Source organism: Monodon monoceros, unplaced genomic scaffold (genome assembly GCF_005190385.1).
Source record: "Monodon monoceros isolate NGI ecotype Baffin Bay Population unplaced genomic scaffold, NGI_Narwhal_1 Super_Scaffold_11, whole genome shotgun sequence".
In the NCBI taxonomy this organism is placed as follows: Eukaryota; Metazoa; Chordata; class Mammalia; order Artiodactyla; family Monodontidae; genus Monodon; species Monodon monoceros.
The window spans coordinates 54,941,493-54,965,143 of record NW_021703767.1 but is presented as its reverse complement, the minus strand read 5'-3'; the positions used below and the strand labels follow the sequence as shown (position 1 = coordinate 54,965,143).

The 23,651-nt window shown below is 38.3% G+C and overlaps 1 protein-coding gene across 1 annotated transcript in view; it reads left to right on the top strand.

Annotated features, from left to right (window-relative positions):
* The window catches only part of IFT57 (intraflagellar transport 57), a 60,046-nt gene that overhangs the window by 10,233 nt on the left and 26,162 nt on the right, over window positions 1–23,651 (top strand). The window contains exon 5 of the mRNA XM_029215390.1: window positions 5,738–5,806. Within this exon, the coding sequence (XP_029071223.1) occupies window positions 5,738–5,806 (69 nt within the window). The remainder of the gene's footprint in view (window positions 1–5,737; window positions 5,807–23,651) is intronic.

The window sequence follows — 23,651 nt, the reverse complement described above, 5'->3', positions numbered from 1 at the left end:
ACTGTTTGTGTAAATTAGAGAAACAAACTAGAAAGCAGCCTCTTCACACATTTCTTGCCAACTGTGAAGTAGAGACCTTCTGCTGTCATAAGATCAAGCTGAAAGCCTTCCTCAGGGGGTTGCCTCTGAGGCTGTCATGTCTGTTGAATTTTTTTCTTTCCTTTCTTCCTTATTGTCATTATATTATCCTAAGGAACCCTCTCTTACCTCTCCCATTCCTCTTGCTAAGGAGAGCTGGATCAGTGCCAAAAAGCCTTTGGCTGGTGGGATAGTACTTCATTTTGTTGCCAGTTTGTGGGGTAGTTCAAGGATGGTAAAGATCATTTCTGACAGAGTAAAGTTAGTCTATAATCAACAAGGAACTCAAAACCTTCAGTTTTAGACTGGCCAAATAAAGATAGGACACATTGGAAAGAATGAAAGTGAGGAGGGAGAGGGGAGGAGGGAGAGAGAGAGGCTGAGAGGAAGGGAGGGAGGATTGGGATCATGACACAGAATATTTTCAAAGAATATTCTCACAGAATGTTCTTACAGTATATAATCATATCCTTAGTAATTGGCAATAAAAGAATTAAGAGGATACATATTAGGCAAAGAAATGCCAGGAAATTGTTGAGTGCCTTCTAAATTACTGAGATTAAAATCCTCTTAATTTATTTTAAAACTATTTTTGAGTCTGTTTATATTCAAATTCCTTTCGAATGCTTTCTTAATAATATTTAGTAACTTAAATCCTTTTTCTAGTACCTACTCTTAAAGCTTTTTGCCTATGAGTGTTCAGGCCACCACAATTCAACAAGTATTTATTGATCACCTATATTAATAGTACTGATTAGGTTATTATAAAAACATTATAAACTTGTCTCTTCTCCCATGGGTACTAAGTCACTGGCATTTCAATCATTTGCTCTGGTTAAGTAGACCATCACTAGTGCAAACACAGGATAGACTGAGCTGTTTCTCAAAGGTGTGGCTCTGCATGTATGCTTAAGATTTAACATGTAAACAGATCAGTTTTGTCTACACCTCTATGCCCCACTGCCCCATCCCCAAAAATATGAACGTTAGTTGAGTGTACGGAATCTGCATTTATATTGTTTCATGTTTTACTAAAATCTTTCCAGTTCCCCAGAGATTAGCAGAGTTCCCCTATCTTATTTTAGTGACCCTACTCCCAGAGATTCTACTTTCTGAGTAGCTCTGGGATGGAGCCTTACATTTTCACAAGCTCCCAGGTGATGCTGATGCTGATGCTGCCTGTCTAAGAACCACATTTTGAGAACCACTGTCTTACATACTTCTTTTTTTAAATTTCTTTTATTAATTTTTACTGGAGTATAGTTGCTTTACAATGTTGTGTTAGTTTCTTGCTGTACAGCAAAGTGAATCAGTCATACATATACATATATCCACTCTTCTTTAGATTTCCTTCCCATTTAGGTCACCACAGAGCACTGAGTAGAGTTCCCTGTGCTATACAGTAGGTTCTCATTAGTTATCCATTTTATATATAGCAGTGTATATATGTCAGTCCCAATCTCCCAATTCATCCCACCCCTCCTAACCCCCTTGGTAACCATACGTTTGTTCTCTACGTCTGTGACTCTATTTCTGCTTTGTAAATAAGTTCATCTCTACCATTTTTCTAGATTCCACATATAAGCGATATTATATGATATTTGTTTTTCTCTTTCTGACTCACTTCACTCTGTCTGCCACTCTCTAGGTCCATCCATGCCTCTACAAATGACCCAATTTTGTTCCTTTTTATGGCTGAGTAATGTTCCATTGTATATGTGTACCACATCTTCTTTATCCATTCCTCTGATGACTGACATTTAGGTTGCTTCCATGTCTTGGCTATTGTAAATAATGCTGCAATGAACACTGGGGTGTGTGCACCCTTTCGAATTAAGGTTTTCTCCAGATATATGCCTAGGAGTGGGATTCTGGGTCATACGGAAGCTCTAGTTTTAGCTTTTTAAGGAACCACCATACTGTTCTCCATAGTAGCTGTACCAATTTACATTCCAGCCAACAGTATAGGAGGGTTCCCTTCTCTCCACACTCTCTCCAGAATTTATTGTTTGTAGATTTTTTGATGATGTCCATTCTGACTGGTGTGAGGTAATACCTCACTGTAGTTTTGATTTGCACTTCTCTAATAATTAGTGATGTTGAGCATCTTTTCATGTGTTTGTTGGCCATCTGTATGTCTTCTTTGGAGAAACGTCTATTTAGGTCTTCTGCCCATTTTTTGATTGGGTTGTTTGTTTTTTTGATATTGAGCTACATGAGCTGTTTGTATATTTTGGAGATTAATCCCTTGTCAGTTGCTTCATTTGCAAATATTTTCTCCTATTCTGAGGGTTGTCTTTTCGTTTTGTTTATGGTTTCCTTTGCTGTGCAAAAGCTTGTAAGTTTCATTAGGTCCCATTTGTTTATTTTTGTTTTTATTTTCTTACTCTAGGAGGTAGGTCAAAAAAGATCTTGCTGTGATTTATGTCATAGAGTGTTCTGCCTATATTTTCCTCTTAGAGTTTTACAGTATCCAGCCTTACATTTAGGTCTGTAATCCATTTTGAGTTTATTTTTGTGTATGGTGTTAAGAAGTGTTCTAATTTCATTTTTTACATGTAGCTGTCCAGTTTTCCCAGCACCATTTATTGAAGAGACTGTCTTTTCTCCACTGTATATTCTTGCCTCCTTTGTCATAGATTAGGTGGCCATAGGTGTGTGGGTTTAATCTCTAGACTTTCTATCCTGTTCCATTGATCTATATTCCTGTTTTTTGTGCCAGTACCATACTGTCTTGATTACTGTAGCTTTGTAGTATTGTCTGAAGTCATGGAGCCTGATTCCTCCACCTCTATTTTTCTTTCTAAGATTGCTTTTGCTCTTCGGGGTGTTTTGTGTTTCCATACAAAGTGTAAAAATTTTTTTGTTCTAGTTCTGTGAAAAATGCCCTTGATAATTTGAAAGGGACTGCGTTGAATCTGTAGATTGCTTTGGGTAGTATAGTCATTTTCACAATACTGATTCTTCCAATCCAAAAACATGGTATATCTCTCCATATGTTTGTATCATCTTTGATTTCTTTCATCAGTGTTTTATAGTTTTATGAGTACAGGTCTTTTGCCTCCTTAGGTAGGTTTATTCCTAGGTATTCTATTCTTTTTGATGCAGTGGTAAATGAGATTGTTTGCTTAATCTCTCTTTCTGATCTTTCACCGTTAGTGTATAGGAATGCAAGAGATTTCTGTGTATTAATTTTGTATCCTGCAGCTTTACCCAATTCATTGATGAGCTCTAATAGTTTTATGGTAGCATCTTTAGGATTTTCTATGTATAGTATCATGTCATCTACAAACAGTGACAGTTTTACTTCTTCTTTTTCAATTTGGATTCCTTTTATTTCTTTTTCTTCTCTGATTGCCATGGCTAGGACTTTCAAAACTACATTGAATAATAGTGGCGAGAGTGGACATCCTTGTCTTATTCCTGATCTTAGAGGAAATGCTTTCAGTTTTTTTCACCATTGAGTATGATGTTCACTGTGGGTTTGTTGTATATGGCTTTTATTATGTTGAGGTAGGTTCCCTTTAAGCCCACTTTGTGGAGAGTTTTTATCATAAATGGGGTTGAACTTTGTCAAAAGCTTTTTCTGCATCTATTGAGATGATCATATGGTTTTTATTCTTCAATTTCTTAATGTGATGTATCATGTTGATTGATTTGTATATGTTGAAGAATCCTTGCATCCCTGGAATAAACACCACTTGATCAGGGTGTATGATCCTTTTAATGTGTTATTGGATTTGGTTTGCTAGTGTTTTGTTGGGGATTTTTGTGTCTATGTTCATCAGTGATATTGGCCTGTAGTTTTCTCTTTTTGTGGTATCTTTGTCTGGTTTTGGTATTAGGGTGATGGTGGTCAAATGAGCTTGGGAGTGTTCTTCCGTCTGTAATTTTTTGGAAGAGTTTCAGAAAGGTAGGTGTTAACTTTTCTCTAAATGTTTGATAGAATTCGCCTGTGAAGCCATCTGGTTCTGGACTTTTGTTTGTTGGAAGATTTTTAATCACAGTTTCAATTTCAGTACCTGTGATTGGTCTGTTCATATTTTTTCCTGGTTCAGTCTTGGAAGGTTTTAGCTTTCTAAGAATTTGTCAGTTTCTTCTGGGTTGTCCATTTTATTGGCGTATAGTTGCTTGTAGTCGTCTCTTATGATCCTTTGTATTTCTGTTGTTACTTCTCCTTTTTCATTTCTGATTTTGTTGATTTGAATCCTCTCCCTCTTTTCCTTGATGAGTCTGGCTAAAGGTTTACCAATTTTGTTTACCCTCTCAAAGAACCAGCTTTTAGTTTCATTGATCTTTGCTATTGTTTTCTTTGTCTCTATTTCATTTATTTCTGCTCTGATCTTTATGATTTCTTTCCTTCTACTAACTTTGGGTTTTGTTTTGTCTTCTTTCTCTAGTTGCTTTAGATGTAATGAGAGGTTATTTGAGATTTTTCTTATTTCTTAAGGTAGAATTGTATTGCTCTAAACTTTCCTCTTAGAATTGCTTTGGCTGCATCCCATAAGTTTTGGATTGTCGTGTTTTCATTGTCATTTGTCTCTAGGTATTTTTTGATTTCCACATTGATTTCTTCAGTGATCCATTGATTATTTAGTAACATATTTTTTAGCCTCCATATGTTTGTGTTTTATACAGTTTTTTTCCTGTAATTGGTTTCTAATCTCATAGTGTTGTGGTCAGAAAAGAAGCTTGATACTTCTAAGTGCTTAAAGATAAGGGTTATCTTTGAAATCTGCCACTGCAGCTTTTGTACAACTCTACATGTGTAAGTGTCCACCAAACAACACCCACTTATTTTTTTTGTTTTTCTGTACAAGACTTCAGGGCCAAGTTCCATTTGCTTTATTACCATGTCTTTAAGCTTTGGATATTCTTGTTAAATTTGTTTCACCCACTATGTCACTTGTCACCACAAAGACATTTGAAGAGAAAGGGGAACTAAAGTTTTGTTGTATATGCTTAGAGAGCCTGCTCAGACTCTGTATTTACTGTATATTGGAGAGGGAATTGATTCTCAAAGGGTCTCTCCTGACCCCATTCCCCATATCAGTTGGGCTAGGAATCAGGACCAGCTTGGAATCTACCTGAACTTTTCTTTTAGATAGTTAATATCTAAGATACAAGTTTAGTATCTTACATGTATATATTTTACATCCTTATATACATTTAATATTTAGTATCTTTAAACTTGAGCATATAAAAGATGAGATGTCAAAAATATATGTTAATGTGATTGGTCCCTGGAGTAGGTGAGAGTATTCTATATCTGTCAGCCTCTTATTTTTGTCCATTTTAGTCATGTTACTCAAAATTTCCATTAACTCCTTCCAGTGTCTCTTTATTTCAGATATGCCACTTGGGACTGTTTCTTGTTATGTTTTTATGTTTATTTATCCCCAGGTTCACAGCAGTGGCATCTTTCTCTCTTTTTTTCTTTTCTTCAGTGACTCTAAAAGAGGTCCTATTTTTAAATGGCATCATCAAAAAACAGATAACATTATGCCCTACTTTATGCACACTACTAGGCTTTTAAATACCCTTTCCTGTGTTAGTCTTTCTATAGAGCTTAGCATATTAAGTATGTGAAATCTGAAAATACCTTTTTTAATTACAACTTTTATAATTATTAACTTTTAAACTCTTTTATTTTTCTAAGGAAGAGGAGACAGACAATGAAGAAAACTTTATTGATCTCAGCGTTTTGAAGGCCCAGACCTATCGCTTGGTAAGTTACATGGGATACACACAGGACCAACAAGCAGTCAGTACACATATTCTGCTAGAAATTGAAACAAGTAGAAATCATTCTTGGCCATTGCTTTGTGTGTCATTTGAAAAGTAGCTCTCGAAGCTGTTTTTCTATATATACAATATTATAATTATAGCAAATATACAAATCAGAGGGGCAAGTGGGAAAGCCTTCTGTCCATACCATGGAATATCAACTCAGGGCTTCTCATGTAAACTGGAAATAATTGATTTGCCTTATGTTATTTTTTTATTATGGAAAAACATATATAATTCAAGTTATTTTCCATTATAATGGGCAGTATTGAATGGTCTTGATTATAGGAAACACTCAAATGGTAATTCTTTGAAATAAAATGGTTTATATTAAGACTGGTATATGGATAGGTAGTCATATGTTGCTTCAAGTCAGTTTTTGCTCTGTTTTAATTAGGAAATAAATCCAGTCTATAAAAGAGAACCCACTCAATGAGATATTTCAAAAGTACATTTGGGATTTTTCTGTTTTCCTATATGTATGTTATATTTCAATAAAGTGATACTTATTGCATGCTCAAAAAAGTACGTATGAAGCACAATCTTATTTGTTCTTTATTTAATTATTCTTATCTCAATTCTACCAACAAGTTTGGATCTAGTTTTGGGTTCCTGTCATGAAGACTTCCTTGGCCACCTCACCCCACGCTGATCTCTTCACTTATCATTCACTGCCTTAGTATTGTTAGTCAGCATTAGTCAGTATTATTAATGATATGTGTGTGTTTTCTGCCCAACTTGAGATGTAATATAACATAACGTTGTGGCTAATTTTACTGAGTGTGTGAGTTGACTTTGAGACTTTCAGTACTTAACCAGCTGTCTGACCTTTGGCAGGTTTCCAACCTTCTTGTGCCTTATCTTCCTCATCTGTAAAATGAGGATAAAAATATTAGCTTTTATGTAGAGTTTTTAAAGATTAAAAGAGTTACTGCATCTAAAGCATTTATAACGATGTCTGGCACATAGAAAGTACTTAAAAGGTGTTGGCAAAAACCAAAACCACACCTTCCCCCCACATTCCTTCTCTCAAACCTGACTTGTACAAGCTCCTTGCTAACACAGATAACTATCATTTTTTATATTCTCCATAGTATAACACAGAAGATTCTGAATAAATGCTTCTTAAATGAAAGAATGTATTTTTTGTTGCTCAATTGAAAATTATTTCAGAATAATGTGTTAACATTTAAATCCAAACAGATAAACTCCAGTTGTAACAATACATTTGCACATCACTTTGTAGTTTTCAAAGTACTTTAAAACACGTTTTTTAGTGACCTTGTAAGGCATTTGAGAAGATGTTATTTTCATTTTACAGATACAAAAAGTGAAATTTATCACCTTGGGACAGTTTGATCTTTTAAAAGGCTAATAAATTACAGTGGCTTAATTTGAACTCAGTTTCTCCAAACTCCCAATTCTATTGCTTTTTCTCCTTTACCTTAAAACAAGAGTTCAACAGGGTAGATTCCTATCTTAAGCAAGGACACTATGGTGCTTGGTGTTCCTGTATGTGTTGAAGATGTGATGACAGAGTTCTAAAGTATGAAGAAAAAAGCATAAGTAGAGATGCATACACCGTTATTCTTAGAAAGAAGCTGATATTTGTACTCTTCATTCTTATGTTGATGGTATAAATAGAGGCCGGTAAAGGCCACCTGTAATTCCCTCTGGGCTAAGTAGTTTGAGTATTAGGAAGGAGCAAAGTGATTTAACTTGCCTTTACCATTACTCTAAGTCCCTATTGGTCCTGATTTCAATTTTTCACTTCAATTAAGCTGTGTAAGGATGGGTTTTCCCCCTACCTATGACTTTATAATTATCTAGGTATTAGATCCTTTGGACAATGATTATATAACATATACCTTTTTGAACTAAGACTATGTATGGTTTCATTTTCACAAGAGGAACAAGTCTGAACACCAGGTGTTTGTGGATGGTCAGCCATGAAGTACTAATGAGGCAGAAAACCCTTTCATATTTTAAAAAATCTGGCAAGTTTATGATGTTGCCCACGAAAGCCACCTGCCTGAGACAGCTGTATCTGACTACAGCTTGCGATGGCTCAGGCTGCTCTTTCCCCAAGACAGAATTGCGCTATAGGTTAGTAACACAGATTTAAGATTTTGTGTTTCATGCAGCATGTGGGCTCACAATGCAGAAGAAATATTATTTTACTAAAGTTGATGTGATGAATTCTGCACTAGAGCAAGAATGATGGATACTATCTAGGAAATTGATGTACTAAATGTATACGTGACTGCCAGCCCAGCAATGTGCGGATTACAACAGTCCCCCTCTACCTGTGGTTTTGAAACAATAGATGTTTCTCCAGTCATTCTCTAATCCTCCCCATTTTATTGTTCTTCACAGACTTTGGCATTGTGTTCATCTGATTTGTTTATTGTCTATCTCAACCAGTAGGATGCAAACTCATCTAGAGCAGAAGCTTTTTTAACTGCTTTTGTACCTGTGCCTGGTGTGTAGAAAGTGCTCAGTACTGAATAATGTTGAATGAATACACACGTGAATGAATGCTATTTTATATTTATAGTTTTATGAGAAAGTATAGTTTAATCTTCATAGAGAAAAGAACTCAGCAATAATTGGGTCCTCTTCTATGTACTGTGTAGGATAATACAGGGAGAAATCTACTTATATTCCTTTCTTTCATTAAATAAAGCAAAGTCTAGGCCCTGAAAAGTGTGCCCTTAAGTATCATGGTGACTCGAAGCTGGGTGTACATGAGCATTTTCCTGAGATTTCTGGTAAATGGAGCACGAGAAAAGGTAAATGAAAGAGACATATGTTGCAGATTGTGTTCTCTGGAAGTGGACACTGAGACCGAGTTTGGGATGCAAGATGTTCATGGTGAAAGGCCGGGGTGAGAAGTGTTGCCTGCTGGGCTGGTCGCTGGAGGCGGTCTGCCCTGGGAAGGACGTGGCCCCAGGTAAGGTGGCTCTGCAGGTGGGACAGAGCCTGAGGGAGCTGACAGCTGGAAGCCGGCTGCTGGCCACCTTGCCCGCAACTGAGCGCAAGTCCTTCCTTGAAGGAAGACCCTAGAGGTCTAGCTTCCTGACTCCCACTGCATAATTGAAGCCTGTATCCGCTAATTTGAAGAATTTGTGAAGAGATGCTGTGTGCCCATTGACTAAACTTTAAGATGTCTGCCTAATCAGACTGTAACGCAGCAACAGTATTTCATGAGCACTGAAACCGGTGTTATAAGAAAATGGCTCTACCTATCAATCACGAATGCTTATAGTGATGGCACTGGTTTGTTGGGAAGCAGGTGTTTTTCAGAATAGTTATTTACTTTGAGGTTTAAAAATATTTTAAAGCCATTTTTGCTGTGATTTCTTCCTCCAATTCTGTTACCCCATTGTGGTTTTACCAATAATACAGGCATACCTCATCTTGTGGCGCTTCACTTTATTGTGCTTTGCAGATACTGCATTTTTTACAAATTGAAGGTTTGTGGCAACCCTGCATCAAGCAAGTCTACTGGTGCCATTTTTCCAACAGTATTTGCTCACTGTGTCTCTGTGTCACATTTTGATAATTCTCAAAATGTTTCAAATTGTTTTCAAATGTTTCAAAATGTTTTTCATTGTCATTATATTTTTACAGCAATTTGTGATCAGTGATCTTTAATGTTACTGCTGCAGCTTGCTAAGGGCTCATGATGGTTAACATTTTCAGTGATAAAATATTTTAAATTAAAGCACATACCTTATGTTTTTAGACATAATGCTATTGCACACTTAATAGACTACAGTGTATTGTAAATACATCTTTTATATGCACTGGGAAACCAAAAAATTTGCATGACTTGCTTCTTTATTGTGGTATTTACTTTATTGAGGTGGTCTGGAACCAAACCTGCAATATCTCTGAGGTATGCCTGTACTTTGCAAGATAATAACTTCTGCAATTAGTGAAGGATTGCTTTATTTTTCCAGAGTTTGATTTGCAGGTTAGTTATTGAAATTTTGAATTTTTTCTTAGAAAGAAAAAAATATGGATGGATATTAGTCTTTGAAGCTAGCCCACAAAGTTCTACACTCTTTCTGTCCCTCTGATTTCTGAATGTTCTTGAACTCTGAAATTGAGCGGAAGCGTCCCTGAGAGTGGCCGTGGTGGGAGGGACACTGGTGTGGAATTAAAGCTCTGACAGTTGGGCAGAGCCTGTGAGGGTTAGGGGTGCGGTAGAATGTTCAGAGATGTGAGGAGTGGGAGCAGGGAAGGAAGGCTCTGGTGGCAAGGTGTTCGGCAGGTGTTCTGGGTCATTTCTGTTTCAAACTTGAGTATGCTGATTGGAAAGTACCTGTGTGTTCATAGTAACTATGCTGTAATTATGAGTGGTCTCTGTAGCTCCCCTCCATTCTGAAGATCAGTAGAATCACAGCAGTAGTGTTCTGGCAGCATGATGCAGATGTGTCATTCTTCTCCCCCAGTGGAAAAAAAAAAAGATGGGAGGGAAGCTGTGTGCTCTCTGAATTCTATTTTTAAATGCCCATCACTTCATTTCAAAACATTTTTTTCAAACATGCCATAGACACCATTCTTCCTTGAGATGCTAAATTTGAGGTTTTAGAAACCAAATCCTGAGTTATACAGCATAAAACCAACTATCTCAAAAGGTTTAAACACAATTGGTTTCTAATTACTTAGCAAAAAATTCATTGTACCAAGAATGAGAGAATTTTTAGCTTAAAAAGCAGAAGCTGTAAGGAAGTAAAAATCTGGGCGTAGAATAAAAATCATCATTTCAGTTTTAGTTTAGGATGTCATTGTGGCAAGGCTGCAATATTGTGATCAAAAGGGGGAGAAGATGGATCTACTTCGATTAATATCTTAAATACTTTACATTTTCCTCATTTTACATATGATTTACACTTTACTCTTCAACAAAATGTCCTTTCTTAATACAGGAAAAAAATACCATTCTACAACACAGCGTGCCCCATAGGAGGCCCCTGGTTCTGATTCCTGTCGAGGAAAATGTTTTTTCTTCTCTTTTCCTGAAACATTTGGGTGTGAGTTCTCCTATCTGGGCTCTGACTGTGGGAAGTCTGTCGTTGGTGTTTCACAGAAGAAACAATTAAAACGCCACATGTTCGAATGTGATGGAACACATTGCTGAGTAAATGCTTTTATTTCTCTGGTAGCTAGCTCGTACCACCCCATCAGTTTTACATCTGGAGGTGAATAGGAAATGTAGGTTAGAGAAAAATGCTGTACTCCTCACTGCTCAGAGGAGGCTCAAACAGCAGTTCTTGCTGGGTGTAAAAGAGACTTTTACTTGATCTTTAGTGTAGCTTTTGAACGCACACTTGAAATAGGAAAGATCCTTATTTTCATTCGTGGTGTTATTGTGAGCCTAGAAAGAAGTAGGAAGCAAGGACTTTTCAAGGTCCCTTCTAGCTCTGAGTCCATACCTTCAAGGTCAATGCTACAGTGGAAAAGCAGCCTTAGATAAAATCCTGACCACATGTCACTAGCCATGTGGCCATACTGATTTATCCTCTCTGTAACTCAGCTTTCTTATCTGTAAGATGGGGACACAATTCAACCAAGGGTTATTTTAAGATTAATAGAACTTGTGCACCACACCTAGCATGGTGCTGGCCTAGAGTATGCATTTGATGCATTTCTTATTTTGTATAATTTTTTACCTCTCCTAGAGACTGGAATTAGTTACAAACATTCTTAGGTGCTGTAGGAGAATAGAAAAAGCCCCAGTCCCTCAATACAAATAAATTTCTAGATCACCATGAGTATTTTTGAATAAGAAGCTTACATAGCATATAAGTTATCAAGAAGGTTGCATTTTGTTGTAAATTAGGAAGCTCTGGTGATAGCATGGCTTTATTTTCATAATCTGTCACATGAATTATTATTGAAGTCCCACTGGACTCAATCTGTGGGGTCACGTAGGGTCTCCCCTGCGGAAATGACTAAGGGGAATTTAATGAAAAGTAATACAATGATTTTTTTTCCAGGAATCATTTGAAAGCCGTCCTTTTATAAACATGTAGGTTGTATTTCCTAAATCAACACTAACAGCCTATATTTATTATGTAATTCAGTATATTAGATGCATACCCAGAATGTGTGCTTTTTTTCAGTCCTCCTCTGCAAACGTACAACCTTTAAATATATCCACCCCCACCCATCCCCCCCAACAGTGTTAGTGCTTTGAATATCTGACTAATGATTCATTTTCATCCAGGACATCTAGTTAGTTACTAAGACCTCTGGATGCTGCCTTTGAAATCTCTCTCATCTTCATCTCCCCACCTCCCTTTTCCAAAATAGTTTTCATCTCGCTCCTCAGTCTTACTTACCAAAACGTGACTTTAGTCAGATCATTCTGAATTCAGTAACTTTTGATGGCTTTTTGTTGCCTTCAGGACAGTTTATACAGATTATAAAGCAATACATTTTTGGTCTGGCTTTCAAAACCCTTAGCAATTTGACCACTGTCCACATAGCCAACTTTATTTTCTTTCACTGGAATAACTTTTCCAGGTTAAGTTAAAGAGGACCTCTCGTAGGTTTTGAAACACCTCAGGAGTATATCTGCTCTCATCCTATCCTCTTTTCCTTTGTCTCTTACCCAAAATGCCTTCCCATCATCTCTCTACCTGACTCTTCGATGTTCAAGGTTCAGCTCAAATTCTGCCTTCTTAGTGATACCTTCCCTTCTCACCCAGCCCCATTTAATCCTATGATCCACAAATGTACAACCCACAAATCTTCATAAAACACAACTAGCATGTTCTTTTATGAGGATTTTTTATCATTTTATTCACTGTCCCTGGAGTAGCACAGTACCTGGTATATAGTAGGTACTAAATAAAGTTTGGTGGGCTAAGTTATTTTACCTTGTTTGTAACTTTACTTTGCCTCCCCTCTGGCTTAAAGGACAAAATTCACATTCCTCAGCCTGTCCTCTAAGGTCTTTCACAATATATTCAGTATTTTTTGCTCCCCAGTATTCACCTTTTTAAGCCCCTCGTCTCTCTTCTCGTGTGATTTTCACAAGCTGTGTTCATTCAATATTTCATATTTTGGCTTATGATGCTTTCCTGGCTATATAAACCCTTGGCTTGCCTTTTCTGCCTGTTTACATCCCAAACTTCCTTGTAAAGTTAAACTTAAATCTCACCATCGCCATTAAAACGCACTTCTCTCTCTTATTCAAACTCCTGAAGCATTTACCACCTGTACCAGCTAGTTTTTGGAAGTTAATCAAAAATATATTTTTACTTGTTTTTATTGAGAAAACTTTATTGTTTTTAAAAGGGAAGTATATTCATTGGTTTTTTTTTAATGAAAGCACAAAAGAGTACAAAGAAAAAATTAAAAATTTCTTCAAATCTCAGCTCCTGGATATAAACATTATATCCCTTTATGCATAATTGCCCTGAGGTCATGTAAGATGCTAACATTTAATGAATCTGGATGAAAGGTGTATGGGAATTCTTTGTGCTACTTGTGTAATTTTTTGTGTAAGTCTGAAAGAAATTATACTGACACAAAAATAGATTAATGAAGTAGTGCAGAGTTCATAAAATAATCCACATATACAGTTATATTAGTATATGAAGCAATGCAAATCAATCAGGAAAACTATTCAATTAAATGGTGATAGGATAACAGGCTATTCATTTGGAGAAAAAAGATGGACTCCTCCCTCATATCTTACACCCAAATAAACCTCACATGGATCAACAAATTAAAAAATGATGAGGCACAAGAATATGAGTGGCAAGTGTAATATTCATGGGTTGAAATAGGCATGATAAAGCATGGCAAGAAAACTAAAAACCATAAAGGAAAAATACTAATAAATCTGAATGCATAAAAATTAAAACCTTATATATGGAGGGGTGGGGAACACCATAAAGTTAAAAAACAAGTAATAAACTGGGCGGATATAGTTGTTACCTATATGACAAAGGATTGATAGGCGTACAGTAAGGTGTTTCAGAGCTTGTGCTCTAGGGTAACATTGCCTGGGCCCTGCCACTTACTAATGATGTGACATTGGGAAAATTACCTAACTGCTCTCTACCTCATTTTTCTCATTCGAAAAAAATAGGAATAAGTCTCCTTTGATTCATGGTGTTATTACTGGGCACTTAACCCATATGTAAAAGTATCTAGTACCAAGCGTGGCATATAATAATGATAATTATAGCTGCTAACATATATTGAGGGCTTACTATGTACCAAGTATTGTGAAAGCCTTTCAAATACATCATTTAATTTAATCACCATATCAACCCTTCCAATGAGGAGAGGGTACTATTATTATTCCCATTTTACAGATGGGAACCCTGAGACAGCTAGTAAGTGATGAAGGGGGGGTTTGACCAAAGACGGCATTCCTGATTCATCCACTTAACATTTACATCATGCTGTGGTGATTCTCAAGACAACTTAGTTCCCTTTTCCCTGAGTCCTGGGAATATTTACTCTTGACAGTTAATTGGATTTTCATGTTCCTCTCAGTAAGTATATGAATCGAGTTCTTCAGATGTATTTGAGCACTGATATATCCATGTGGTTACAATCTCAAAAGAAACCTTATAGAAATTTGTTCCATTAAAAAGTTAGACTTATTTCACACTCTACAACAGCAGTCCCCAGCCTTTTTGGCACTAGGGACCGGTTTCATGGAAGACAATTTTTCCACAGGCTGGGGGCGGGGGTGGGATGGCTTCGGGATGATTCAAGTGCATTACATTTATTGTGCACTTTATTTCTATTATTATCACATTGTAATATGTAATGAAATAATTATACAACTCACCATAATGCAGAATCAGTGGGAGCCCTGAGCTTGTTTTCCTGCAACTGGATGGTCCCATCTGGGGGTGATGGGAGACAGTGACACCCGAGGTGTGTTGCTTATGTCCAGTTTACTCCGTGATCTCGTTTTGGTTGCTGTCACTGCAGAAAACCCTGCTTCACAAAGATAGGGTGTTGGAAACGGAAGCAGGCTTTTCAGTGCTTTTGTGGCAATCTCAGGATACTCCGCCTTGACTTTAATCCAGAACGTATGGAGATTTGAAGTTGTCTCAAACAAACTTTTAAGGCCACCGTCATTTGCGATCTCAAGCAGTTGATCCTCTTCTAGCACGGACAAAGTCAATTGCCACTCACTGGTAGGATTTTGATATGAGTTTGCAAGCAATTGATTTATTATAGTCCCTGTGCAGTCAAACCTCTCTGCTAATGATAATCTGTATTTGCAGCCGCTCCCCAGTGCTAGCATCACAGCCTCAGCTCCACCTCAGATCATCAGGCATTAGATTCTCATAAGGAGTGCGCAACCTAGATCCCTCACATGCGCAGTTCACGGTAGGGTTCACGCTCGTATGAGAATCTAATGCTGCCGATGATCTGACAGGAGGCGGAGCTCAGGTGGTAATGCGAGCAATGAGGAGTGGCTGTAAATACAGATGAAGCTTCACTCACTCACCAGCCGCTCACCTCCTGCTGTTGTGCCTGGTTCCTAACAGGCCACAAATACAGGTGTGCAGCCCGGGGGTTGGGCACCCCTTCTCTTGGTATTGACCAAGTATAGTATTTGAGCACTGGTATATCTATGTGGTTGCCATCTCAAAGGAAAGAAGCCTTTTAGAAATTCATGCCATAAAAAGTTAGACTTATTTTGCATACTCTGCAACACCAAGTATAATGTCTACACTAGTTCCTCCAGACATACTTCCAGGGATACTTTCTTTTGGTTTTATTTTGAGAAAATAAAAAGTCAGAGATGGTTTTATCTTAGCACTTAGTGTACCAATGTAGCTAAAGTAGTTAAAGTTGTAGCAAAGGTAGTTTGATGTATTAAATAGAAATAATATTGGAGGTTAAATTGTCATTCAAAAATAATTTCATATTTCCTATTGGAAAATTAAATTTATTTTGTGTTAATTTGGGGAGCTTTCTTTTTACCTTTTTTGATTTGTTGGAGCATAATTTATTCAAGTCTTGGTTCACATTATAACTTAGAATAAAATTTCTTTTGATAGTCTTAAAATTGAACTTAAGAAAACCTTTTATGAACTTCATATATTTAAAGATAGAGGCTACCATCTATCTATTTCTTTTGATAGATTAGCCGGGGTTTAATTTGGTTATTCAGAACAAATCTGAAGATACTTTTTTTATGGTATTAAACATTTTTTTCTTCATAGTAATATAGTGTTAAATTATGTAAAACCTAATTTGGAAAGAAAATAATGAATCAAAATCACAATTTGTGCTTCTTTAATCATGAAGAAGAATTGGCTTGTAGGGACATGAAAGGTTTTAACTCTGCCTTAAGTATAGTTTGTTAAAATCATTGGATTTTGATGAACACTCTTGATTGAAATAACTTATCCCTCTATCTAGCTTTATTGATAGATTGTAAGGAAACAGGGACACTAGTTATCCTTAGGAGAAACCCTGTTTAATTCATAGTAAGACCGTATATACTATGTTAGCCTTTTGGCCACCTATCCTATCTTGAAAAAACAGCAGATGAGGAAAAATGCAAAAAAGGCCTCTGAGCAACCAAGATAAGTATAAACACTTCCATTTAAAAATATTCTATGAGGAGACCTAACCTCACTGCCCCCTGTCCCTGAGTGCCCACTTTTTTCCCCTGTATTCTGACTTTGCCTACGTTCTAACAAGCTTGGTTATTAGGTTTCTAAACCCACAGCAGCCTAGGAGGAGGAAGGGGTGCTACAGGCAAGCAGGGAGACAGCCGCAGGTGATCACTGGCATCTTGATAACAGGAAGCTACAGGAACAGTTTACAGGCAGAATGTGAGCAACTTTAGTTATCTGGGATCATTTAGTGTGGGATCAGTCATATCCAGATTCCTCCGCCCTGAGGGCATCATTGTATTACGGAATAGTACATACAATAGGAGACATCAAAAAGATGTAAGGGACTCCCTGGTGGTCCAGTGGTTAAGACTCCGTACTCCCAATGCAGGGGGCCTGGGTTTGATCCCCAGTCAGGGAACTAGATCCCGCATGCCGCAACTAAGAGCCCGCACACAGCAACGAAGATCCTGCATGCCGCAACTAAGACCCACTGCAGCCAAATAAACAAATAAATATTTTTTTTAAATTACAGCCAGTAGGGCTTCCCTGGTGGCGCAGTGGTTGGGAGTCCGCCTGCCAATGCAGGGGACGCGGGTTCGTGCCCCGGTCCGGGAGGATCCCACATGTCGCGGAGCAGCTGGGCCCGTGAGCCATGGCCGCTGGGCCTGCGCGTCTGGAGCCTGTGCTCCGCGGCGGGAGAGGCCGCAACAGTGAGAGGCCCGCGTACCACAAAAAAAAAAAAAAAAAAAATTACAGCCAGTAAATGTCAGCATTTACCAGTATCCAGAATCCAGTCTGACAGTGGTGTCTGATCTTCCTAAGAGGTAGGGATTTTGGCTTGGTAATTGTAGACGTAAGCACCTCCACTTATTCTCGTTTCATTACTAGTTCGGTGTTGGGATCTTCTAACTCTCCCTTCATCTCCCGTTTTTACCTGGAAGTCTGTGAATCCAGCTTCTGTCTAGGCCCTTATGATCTAGGTCCTCCCAGCAGGCTCCCATCTGAACTTGTGATCTCTCTGTAATGTCTGACATGGGGACTCCATTCCCAAAGAAATGTCTTCTCATTTCCTTGCCTGAGCCTTGAGCTTCACTCTTGGGTCTGCCCATGCAGGCATATATGTTCCCTTTACCAGACGAGGTCTCAGTCAGTGATCAAGGGATGTTTTGTAGGGTGGCCATAATTAGTCAAGTTTTAGAAATACTGCCTTACGCTATTCCCAGCTTTCTTCTTTATTCCCAATGGGGGGATGTCTTAACCAGAGCCAACTGCCTAATCTGGCTTGGACCCTTGGGATCAAAAAGATCCTGTAGTACCAGGCTTATGTTGTTATGGACCTAGCAGAGTTGAAATGAGCGGAGTTAACTCTTGCTGATATCAGGAAGTCATAGTCAACATTTCTCTGGCCAGTAACCTGATTAGTCCCTGTTCTCTTACCGGGTTTTCCAGTAATGTGTGTGCAGTACCCATTAGGAATAGTTTCTCCCCAAAGAGATAGTTTTAAGTTCTTTGTTTTAAGATGGCAACTCAACAGGTATACCAAAAACATGACCAGTGCTTCCACTGTATATCACCTGTAACAGTTTTCTGTATTAATAGGTCCGTCTCTCTCTGTTAATACATTACTCCCCCTACTGGTAGCCGTGGCCTACCTGTAGCCCCCAGAGTTAAGTAAAAGGTTTTGTACTTTGAAAATGTATCAGGTTTTGTAGTCATACTTAGCCTAGTTGACCAGAACAGCTTTGCAGCACTATGCACGCTATCCAATGCAAAGGGCTTTATATATCCTCACATGATCTCCCTTACTGAAATGCAGGGCCTTCTCTTATTACACCCCTATCTTCATAAGACCAACCACAACCAACTATGTATATTTATGTGTGTGTGTGTGTGTGTGTGTGTGTGTGTGTGTATAAATACATATACACACAGAGAACACAGTATTTATTCAGATGCTTAACTATCCCATTAATATTACCTGGGAAAAGGGGAGACTACTTTCTGGAACAGGATTCTGAGCAGGCTAGTAACATTGCATTTTTGGCGGGGGGGTTGTATTTCAGGTTCATTTTATTTTTTAAAAAAAATTATTTCATTTTATTTATTTTTGGCTGCGTTGGGTCTTCTTTGCTGCGCGAGGGCTTTCTCTAGTTGCAGCAAGGAGGGGCTGCTCTTCGTTGTGGTACGCGGGCTTCTCATTGCGGTGTCTTCTCACTGCGGAGCTCGGGCTCTAGGCATGTGGGCTTCAGTAGTTGTGGCATGCAGGCTCAGTAGTTGTGGCTCACAGGCTATAGAGCGCAGGCTCAGTAGTTGTGCCACATGGGCTTAGTTGCTCTAGGGCATGTGGGATCTTCCCGGACCAGGGCTCCAACCCGTGTCCCCTGCATTGGCAGGCGGATTCTTAACCACTGCGCCACCAGGGAAGTCCCTCAGGTTCATTTTAGAAACAAACTTCTCAGGACTAAGGTGATGGTGACATGGTTCAGATCAAATGTCTTGGTGGCAAGCTGGGGAAAATCATAGGAGAAGATCCCAGGCCTGTTGTCTGTCAGCTTGGCAATGATGTTTGAGCATTGACCTGGTTGTGAGGAAATAATGATATCGTCATCCTGTCCTTTATCTGGTCCAAAAGTAGAGTGCAAAGAGCTCCATACAGAGCTCTTGATATAAGGCTGTGCAAGGCAGATGGCCCTCACATCAAGTGTCTTGAGTGGTGGATGACCTGTGAAAGCAAGTTCCTTGACAAATTTTTTAGTGACCGTGGACAGTAATTAGCTTGGAAGGATGCTGTGGGAGAAGACACCACAAATATAAAGTATATTTGAATTGCCTCTCAATCAAAAGAAGAAATAGAAGTGACCAAATAAAAATATTTGGAGCCTATGAAATTAAATTTCACTGAAAAAGAAATAAAAATGATCATTTTACATATGAAGAGGCACCCAACCTCAATGATGGTACGGGGAAAATAAATTACAATGCCAGTATAATAGTTTTTATTTCCATTATATTGAAAACTGAACGTGCCTTTGTAGCATCTCTTGTCATCATCAGTGGAAACAAGCCCTTTGATGTACTCTTACAGGGAGTATACATGACTAACATCCCTTTTGAGGCAGTTTGTCTCCCCTTTTGCTTCTTCAGGATCTGGGCTTTAGGGGTTCTGTGGGGCTGATGTTTGTGATGACTTTTGGTATTTCCTGTGTTCTTGGGCCTCTGGTCAGTCTCCTTGGGCACTGATAATTTGATTTCCTGGCCCGCGGTCCCCAGGAAGGTCACGGCTTCCGCTGGAGGGGCCCTTCCAGACCTGGCGGCGCTGCAGCCGTGGGCGGGGGCGGGGTTGGGGGTCTCTCCACCCTCCCATTGGGCTCTGGGGCGGCTCAGCGGCAGTGGAGGGAAGAGATCCTGAGCCAGGAGTTCCAGCTCCGCATAAACGCGGGCTCCATTCTGGGCGGCAGGGTTGGGGGGTGGGGCCCCTCTGCCCTTAGTCATTCCGGGAGGGAGGTAGGGAGGCAGGGGCTCCCGGGGAGGGAGCAGTACGGAGCGCCAACCTTGCATGTTCCATCCTTGAACTGACCCTGGGTAGTATGCCTCAAGGTTACGTTAGGGGATGCCTTGGACTGTTATCTTCAGCTCTCCCTTTGGCAGTCTTAGGGTCAGTTCTCATCAGTTTCTTTTTCTTAGGACCAATTATTACCCCCACTAACTAGCCTCAGACTCTTCCTAATAGGCTGTAAACTCTTTGCAGGCAGGGATTAAATCCTTCTATCTCTCCATACCAAGCACAGTGCCTGGATTCTTACCTTGAATGTTGTAGGAGCTTAACACATGGTTTATTGGTAAATTAATTAATTATAAATGAGACTTCGGGATAACCTGTGTCTTATTGAGCTTCTAATTGTTTCTTCAGCAGCATTAACTGGAAAATGCAGTTTCCCAGGAGCCATGCTTTATCTTCGTTAATGTTGTTTCAGAGAGGAACTTTGTCATGATGATGTAAAATTTTGATTAAATGGAAACAGCAGTTTATTTCTCTTTAACTAATAGCTCCACATAAAATACCATTTGTTATTAGAGAAACAATCGGAAAGGAAAGGTTTTCTCAAAGTATTATAACCAAGGTGTGGTTAAAATGATTTATACTTCATATGTAGGGCTTGCTCAGTTAATGTATCCACTTATTAGGCATTAGGAAATTCTGAGTGAGGAACAAGGTTATGAAATAGATGTGCAAAGATGGAAGTAGAAAGAGACTGTATAGTTTGAATAAGTTAATGCTGTTCTACCAAGCCTAATGTTCTCTTTTTTTGCCCTTTCTTCATTTAGTAACTAGGCCATTTCCCCCAGTATATTAACTATAGCCTAGGAATGAGTGAAAATTTTTGAGCTGCTACATTAAATCCTTTCAGGACATTGGGAGTAGGAATTAGCAAAGTATTGCCTGAAGGAACCAAATAATAAGCTAAGAAGGGTAAATGTAACTTACTGAAGGGCCCAATATAAAACCAAATAGTATTACAGCTTATGCACAGGGCTGTCTTGATGTGGTGTTTGATCTCCATGTACTCTACTGTCCGATTCAAACAGAGCCAATACTAACCATTTGCCTTTGTGAAAATTAGAAAAATGTGCCCTTCCTTGAGTAAAAATTTTAAGTATGTTATGCACAGCTTGAACAAGCCGATGTTCAGGCCTGAAGAAGGTGGGAATGTGGACGGGTACCCTCTCTGGCTTTGTTTGGTGATTTTGGACTCCACCCTCCTGTAAGGAAGGGAAGAAGGGGGGATGGGATGGAGGGGATGATGGGGTTGGGGAAGAGTGGCTCAAGGATTTAATCAGTAGCACTAGTTTCAATTCACCCAAACAGTGGTTCTGTAAGTCAAACTTATTTTTAAATCAGTGACCAGAACACCTGCGTTCTATTAAGAATCATACAGAGCTGCTGCTTAAGAGGACGTGCCCCTTTTTGACTCAGTCTGGCTCTGTGCGATTGGGATGTGAGGCTCATAACCCTGGAAGGAGCAAGCCTGTGTATATATCACACACACGCTCCAAATGTCAGCGCTCACATCCCACTGGTAGTGTGTACATCCTCCCACCCCCACTGTCATCCTCATACCCGGTTTTTTATAGAAAATGAGCCAGTCAGAATTGGGCCTCCTAGAGCCAGGGATGGGTACTGGGATGTGCCAGTGAGTGTGCAAGTATATGAACATTAATGAATGTCAGTGTGGAGTTTCATGACTGAGAATTTTCCCTGTGGCTTTAGGTTTCCACTGGGAGACCCAGTATCTCTTCTCATGCCATCACATACATTCTTATATAACTTCACACGTCTGCTTTGTGAATACTGCCACCCGTCCCCAGCTATGATGCTATTGTGCTACCTTGGATTCAGTTTATATAGGTCTATAGCATTATATTAGGTGCTCAAAATAATACAATGTTTCTGTATTTAAATGAGCACTTTAATGCTTAAAATAGAATCTTGGACATTTTTCACTTGGAGTTTCCACATTTTACTTTTCTTAAATTAATGCTTGTATTTTTTATACTAACTGAATAAATTCAGACCACATATTATGAAATGTAAAAGCCTATATTAGTTACCCATTCTCTAATTGCGTGGTTAGAACTGTATAGCCCCCAGAATTTCTGAACAGAAAGCAATATATGCTCCTTTTAAGGCTCTGAGTCTGTTTAGAACTTGCTAATATGAGCTGGGAGGTAGGAGAGAGAGAGAGGTTTTTTCACATCAGCAGTGACCTAGAGACTCAGTCGGGAGTCAGTTCAAAGCCCCTGAAGACCTCAAGCTCCCCCCAAAATTAAATCCCGATATAAGGTTATTCTTGTACTTAGTGTTATACTGGACAAGAAATATCTTTTAGTGACATAAATTCACAATGAGAATGTAATTTCACCATGAGGTTGTTGATATAGTCTTTTATTTTTAAATGTTGTATTATGGGAAATTGCAAACATAACAGAATTAGAATGAGATAATGAACCCTTATGCAACAGTACCTTGTTTAACAGTTAACCTTTGGTTGATTGTGTTTCCTCTAAAGCCCCTCCCTCCTTTTCTCTTCGCCCCATGTTATTTTAAAGTAAATTTCAGACATTATGTAAATTCACCTGTAAATATTTCAACATTTATCTCTGATTTATAAAGCCTTTTTTTAACGTATCCATCATGCCATTGTCATATCTATAAAATTAATAATAATTCCTTAATATCATCTAATACTCTTCGTATTCAAATTTCCCTAATTGTCTCAAAAACATCTTTTTACAGATTGTTTAAGTTAGAATCCATGTAAGGTTTATACATTGTATTTGGCTGTTTGTATCTCTCAGGTTTCTTTTTTTCTATATTAATAATTTTTTATATTTTTCTTACTTTTTAAATAATTTTTCAAGGGAGCATAAAAGGAAAAATACTACCAAAATTAATGCATTAAACTTTATCTTTAAATCATTAATTTCTACGTTCTTTATGTTTTCAGATCCATACACACTTAATGCTAAAATGTGGAGGGCTGAGAAAATGGAAAAAAAAAATTTTCCTTTTCTGATTCAAAAACAGGACTGAATTGAGCTTATTACTCAACAGCAGAAAACAAATGCAAGAAAGTCGACCTCTACCCTATTTGAGTTCAAATAGGTCTGCATTAAATCACATTTTTAAGCTATATTATGGTTTGACCTAACCAAAATATCACCTTATAAATACAAAATTTGTAAACAATGTGCCCTTTACTTCTGGGATCTTATCTTTTTTGTCTTTCAGATTTTGGGTTTGTATTTCAGTACAGTGAATTCAAACTAAGGCAATGTTTTCTTACCAAACATGTGAGTGTTTGCATCTTTTCTACCATTACCAATTAACATACCTAAATGGCTTATTCATTTGACAGTATTCCCATTGAGTTCACTCTGATATCTCAAAAAAATTATTCTTTGTAAAAATAGTTAAATCACATATTTGCTTCTTTTATAAATACTAACTTTTCTATTCTACCAGGTTGGTGCATCATTTTCTTTCAACATGGATAAGAGGACAGAAAAAAATTTCTTCTGCCGCTGTAATTTTAATACTACCATGCTTGATATAAATTGTGCAGTGCTGCTAAAATGCCTCAAAATTTTACCATTTCTTTTTAT